At 31.7% G+C, this 5,516-nt stretch overlaps 1 protein-coding gene across 1 annotated transcript; it reads right to left on the bottom strand.

Moving 5' to 3' along the window:
• Positions 1 to 1,176: 1,176 nt before the first annotated feature.
• LOC106305291 (protein TORNADO 2-like) lies at positions 1,177 to 2,906 on the bottom strand. The gene is made up of 2 exons (XM_013741672.1): positions 2,285 to 2,906; positions 1,177 to 1,487 (listed from the first exon to the last, which is right to left on the bottom strand). Exons 1-2 carry the CDS (start codon positions 2,780 to 2,782, stop codon positions 1,194 to 1,196), a joined length of 792 nt encoding a protein of 263 aa, XP_013597126.1. The 5' UTR covers positions 2,783 to 2,906; the 3' UTR covers positions 1,177 to 1,193.
• Positions 2,907 to 5,516: the final 2,610 nt, after the last annotated feature.

The raw sequence follows: 5,516 nt of genomic DNA, 5'->3' as shown, positions 1-5,516 counted from the left end.
TGGTTCATATCAGTTCTAGGCAAATTTCAAAATTAAGATATTAAGGTCGAAATACTCTTTCAATGCAAATTTCAAATTAACACATTTATGTATTTTTAAATGGTACATAGTTTAATGTAAACGATATTAATATATATATATATATATATATATATATATGTATATATTTGTTCATATGAATATCTTTTAAATAAAAATTCATATTAATACGATTGCATGATCATTTGTATCTTGTTAGAACAAACAAAATTAAGCCATTGGTCACAAAATTTTCAAATGGTATTTTTAACATTTTTTTTGTAATTTAAAGTCGTTTAAAAAAAATTCAAAATATAACATATAAGAAAAAATCTATTTTTTAATTATATGGTTAATATGACTGTTTAATTTCTTTCAATAATATAAAACTAAAAAAAAAATGAGGAATGATGCAAAAATTGTTAACAAATCTTTATTATTCATAATCATTAATTGTCATATATATGTTAATCATATTAGATAATTATGTAGCTTTTATTTAAGGAAAGAATACACACTTATATTTTTGGTTAATATAATGTTATCTAGTAATTGGATTTTGGATCAATATTTTTTTCAATTGATTTCTAAGCTGCCACGTAAGCTAAATTGTCATCTTAATTGAGTGACACTTAAACAGAATCTCTTTTTAATTAGTACAAACTTAAAGTTACAACTTTTTAAATAATTTTCAAATAATATATAGGAGATTTCTGGGTTGAATAGATCAAATGAAAGTTCTAAAAAAGTCATAGTGTAGTTTTCATTTGACTTTTTGTTTTGAGTAAAAATCCCATTAATAAATTACAATTAATCTATGTATTAAAATTATTAAAACCAAAATTAATAAAATATAATATTATTTTTATGTTATGGTTGAAAATACATAAATAAAACTTAACAACAATATACAAAATTTTGCATTACGGTTGGAAATGTATTCAAAAGATGAAAAAGATGTTTGTCGCTAATTGTTATTTTGCGAGGTATATTGATTGGAAACGTAAAAGACTGCATTGGCAAAAACATAAAAGAAACTAAATGACAGGAAATCCAATTATTTAATAAAATTTTATTTTTATATTGAAACTATAATTTAATAAACGTCACCACAGTTTTTTTTTTTTTTTGACGAAAACGTCACCACAGTTTTGCCACTAAACTTCTCTTCCCGATCATATATCAGTATAACCCTCAGTTTTCGAGTTTCGAAAAGGGCAACAGCCGATTATATAAACGATTGTTAGACCGATAAGTGCCAAAAGGAGAAGGATATCTGCTTTTAACCAATCTATCTTGAGGTTTGCGAGCAAACCGGCTTTGCAAGAGTCACAACTGTAGCACAAAGTGTTTTGAACATTGCTCCATTGTAGACAATCCATGTCTGCAGACCCATTCATCGTATTTATCCAGTAAGTAGGGTTCACAAACGTGAAGCCACATTTTGTTGGGGGTTTGCAACAACCAGACTGTAAAATAAAGAATGTTAGATTTAAATTAAAATTAAAATATGTGGGTAGAAAGTTGTTAGACTTGATTGATTTTTTTTGTCAACTGTTAGATGTGATTGATTAAGTGCACATAGTGGATGAATCTTGAAACTAGGGATATATTTTTGTTTAGTCAAAAATTAAAAAAATTCCAGTTTACATGTCTATAAAGCTAAGAATCATGTCTATTTGTAATTTTAATAATACATCCATCCGTTCTTGTCCTGGCCGTTCATTTCATATTACACCCTAATCTCTTTCTTTGATTAAGAAACGTTTGATATTTTCAAGTGAATTGAAGGTTTTTTTAGAAAAAGATATACTTTCAATCTTTTTGGTGACAAATCTAACAAGCAAAGCAACAATTCTATATACATTTTTCATTACCGCCGTTTCTTTTCATTTCTATTCGATTTCACCCCATACCTTCTTGTTATTCTACTTACACAAATATTTTCCTCGATTAACGAGTTGACACACGGACGCAAAACCGAAAACAAAATGAAGTTACAAAACTAATTAAATAACAAGGAACAAGGAAAATCATTTAATTAAAAAAAAACAAATGCAGACGACCAAAAACCCCAAATGCATAGAATGCAGCAAGAACTTAGAATTGCCCGAAACTTGGAGGATTAAAAGAAAAAAAAGTCATAAGACCAAAAATTATTTGCATTTTTCTAGTGATTTATTTTATAGCTAAGTAAAGAAGAAAATTTAAAGTGTTACAAAAAAAAAATTAAATAAAGGGAGGGGGGTGGGGGGAAGATACTTACTTGAATGGGACTAAGATGAGCATTGAAGAAATCCAGAGCCACACTGAATCTCTGGTTTAGTTCAGGACAAATGTTAGTAGTACTCAAACAAGTACTAATCCTATCCCATTTGTAAGATTTCTCAACTGTTTGACGTAAGTAACCAGAGAAGTCTTGAAGACTATACTCAAGATAAGCTCTACTTGGTTCTGGATGACCAGAGCCTTTAATAGTAACCATGTAAATAAATCCGATAAGAACACCTAAAAGTACGATAAGAACAAGCATTGCAATTAAGTAGATGACGAGAAGCCAAGTGATTCTCCAGAGCCCTCCAATGAAACCAGCGAGACCCACTAGGAGGATCAAGATTCCGAGGATTATTATTGGCCATTGAAGGATCTTGACGCATGAGTTCACTGTTTCCATAGCGAGCCAGATTCCGGCGCCGATGACCGGAAGTGAGAGGAGGACGGCAATGAAGTTTATGCAACCTATTACATTGTTGCTTAGAGGCATATTTTTCTCTTTTTGTGTTTCTTGAAATATGTTTGGTTTGAAAGGGATTTAGGGTAATGGTAATAACTTTAAGGGAGAAAATAAGAAGGGGAGTTCAAATTAACAACAATTCTACAAAATAGCAAGAGAGAGAAGGCTTACATGGGTGAAAAGTGAATAGAGTTATATATAAGAGCCTAAATAAAATGTGAAAAGTGAATTGTATTTGTTTAAACCATTTAGGGTAATAAATCGCAAAGGATCATATTTGTGAAAAGTGAATTGTATTTGCATATATAAAAGAGGTAAGTAAAATAAGATAAAGGTGTAATCCTTTCTTAGATTAGATATTTTTGACCTTATCTTTCTTCATATAGAAAAAATCAAAAATATATGTTATATATCTATCTATCTATATATATCTATGTATAATAATAAAGTAAACTTACTTTCTTTCTCATGCCTTCACATCAGCAAAGAGATAGGGGTATTTTGCGCCAACTGGCATCTTGTTTTTAACTCTTTTACGATTATAAAACAATGAAATTTGTTAACTGGAATATTGTTCTCTTAGGCCCAATTGTTATTAGGGTTTGGTCAATCTTCACCCACAATTTCTGCCTTTAAACGACGATTCTTGGGATCTTGAATCCTAGAAACGTCTCTGTAACTTTTACATCTTTTCGCAAGTAGATCCATTTACCCAAGCATTAACGTCGATAAAACCGCATCTTATTAGCTTCACCCTCCTCTTGATTCATCTTCCTCATGACAAAAACCGTTCATCCAAGGTTACGTCACCGTGCGTAGCCTCTACACATTCGAACACATCCTCAAGGAAGGAGCTATGTACTAACTTAGTGGAAATAAAAGTAAGAGAAGGGATCTGTCAGATTAAGGAGAGGGAATGCGATTCTTACACTAAAGTCATGTGTAGTAGATAGAGATGTCCACAATATCTTCGTAATGAGTTATAAACTCAAATTATGTTTTTATGTATCACGCTTTTCAGCTCATTCTGTTTTTTTTGTAGCCTAGACACAAAACAGTGTCTCTGTGTTTTGATTTTTAAATTGATCCTGAACAAATGATTTTCGATATTGATCTGTTTCAAAGCCTTTTTGGAGTGAATGACTGTCTGTTGCTATATATGTTTAACTAACATCTCTATAATGCCATCATGCAGGTGGACCGATAGTCTCAACCCTTGCCATTGCTTTCAGCTCGCTATACTTCTAGGTCACAGAAGCTATGGACGATATGGCACAGAAGAACCATGCGACATTGCCTGCAGATTTTGTTATTGGCTACTTGCTATTGAAGATTACCCACATGAGTTCTCTCGACAAGGTAAGATTCATTGCTTATATTAGGCGTTTCCATTTTCCATGCAGACACAAAAAAATTAGTGTTCGCTTGCATTACACGACACATATCAGTTATCATATATGGTTTGATTACTTGCTCACATCATAGGTTTTGAGAATAGCATAGAGAAGAGTGTCTCTAAACTCATATGTTTATTTTTCCTTTCACTTAATTTTGCAGCCAAGCATCCTTATCCACTCAACTACAGAGTCGTGATATACATACAACATATAGGTGTAGGTGTATGTGTAGGACATGCATGGCAAGAAGGTAAAGAACTCCAACGAGTTCTCCAAAGATTATGTACTGGTATTGTTATGGTCAAAAATACAATTTAAATTAGGGAAGCTTCTGCTAATATAGATTGCAAGTTGTTTCACAAGAGCCTTTGTTAACTTTTATTAAAAGTTGTATACATTGTTTTTTCAAATTTTGGATCGCTGCAGTCAAAATTAACAAAATACCTATTTTCAATTGCTTCTGTACTGTGCAGTTCCTCTTCTTAGATTCCAATGCTCATGGTTTTGGTAAAAGTAAACTCTATAGCGCGAGTTAGTCATGTTTTAACTTATCAGTAGACTTTAAAAATGAGAACAAGAAAAAATCGTTGTGTTTAGAATTAATTGTCAATGTTCTTCATGTATTCCTTGGCAAGCTTTATTTCCAATATTCGTTTTTGTTCCTTAATGAGCGTGTAGCCTGATTCCAGAAACCCTCCCATCTTTTTGCTCTTCGCACAAAATTTCATATGCTCTCAAGTGAAATCAATGTTTTAGAATTTTGTAAGAGCAAGAGAGAGAGAGAGAAAGAGATCACTCTGAAGCTAGAGGTGGCATTAAACTTTAAGAACTGAGGAACCTCTTCGGTCTTTTTGCACCTGATAAGAGTTTCCCCTTGAATCTCTATCCTCTGTTGATAAACCATAATGTTCAAGAGATGGCGGGCATATATTAATCATTGGATCAAATAGAGTAGCCGGAGTCATTCATTGCCAAAGAAGAATCAGTAGAAGAGGTGCCTAAGCGAGATTAAAATGGTGAATGTGGAAGAGGTAGAAGATTGTAGTGGCGGAAAATTGAAACTGACAGATATGTTTGCAAGCGCCATTAAACGCATTTACTTCAAAAGTATGAAGGCTTTAAATTGAATTTTTTTAATCCAATCAGATTTATTAATTTAAAAGGCTCTAACCCTTCTAAGAGCATCATTATCCTGAAATTTTTTAGGACGGAGTTCTTAGAGAAATATAAGAAACAATTTCTTAATTTTTAATTACAAAATTAAGAATCTGTTTCTTAAAATAGTACTCTAAGAACACTCAAAACTGGTATCAAATGATGCTCACTTCTAACAACACTCAAAACCACTTTTCCTTTTTTTAATTCAC

This window comes from Brassica oleracea, chromosome C7 (genome assembly GCF_000695525.1).
Source record: "Brassica oleracea var. oleracea cultivar TO1000 chromosome C7, BOL, whole genome shotgun sequence".
Classification (NCBI taxonomy): Eukaryota; Viridiplantae; Streptophyta; class Magnoliopsida; order Brassicales; family Brassicaceae; genus Brassica; species Brassica oleracea.
This window is presented reverse-complemented; position numbering and strand designations above follow the sequence as displayed.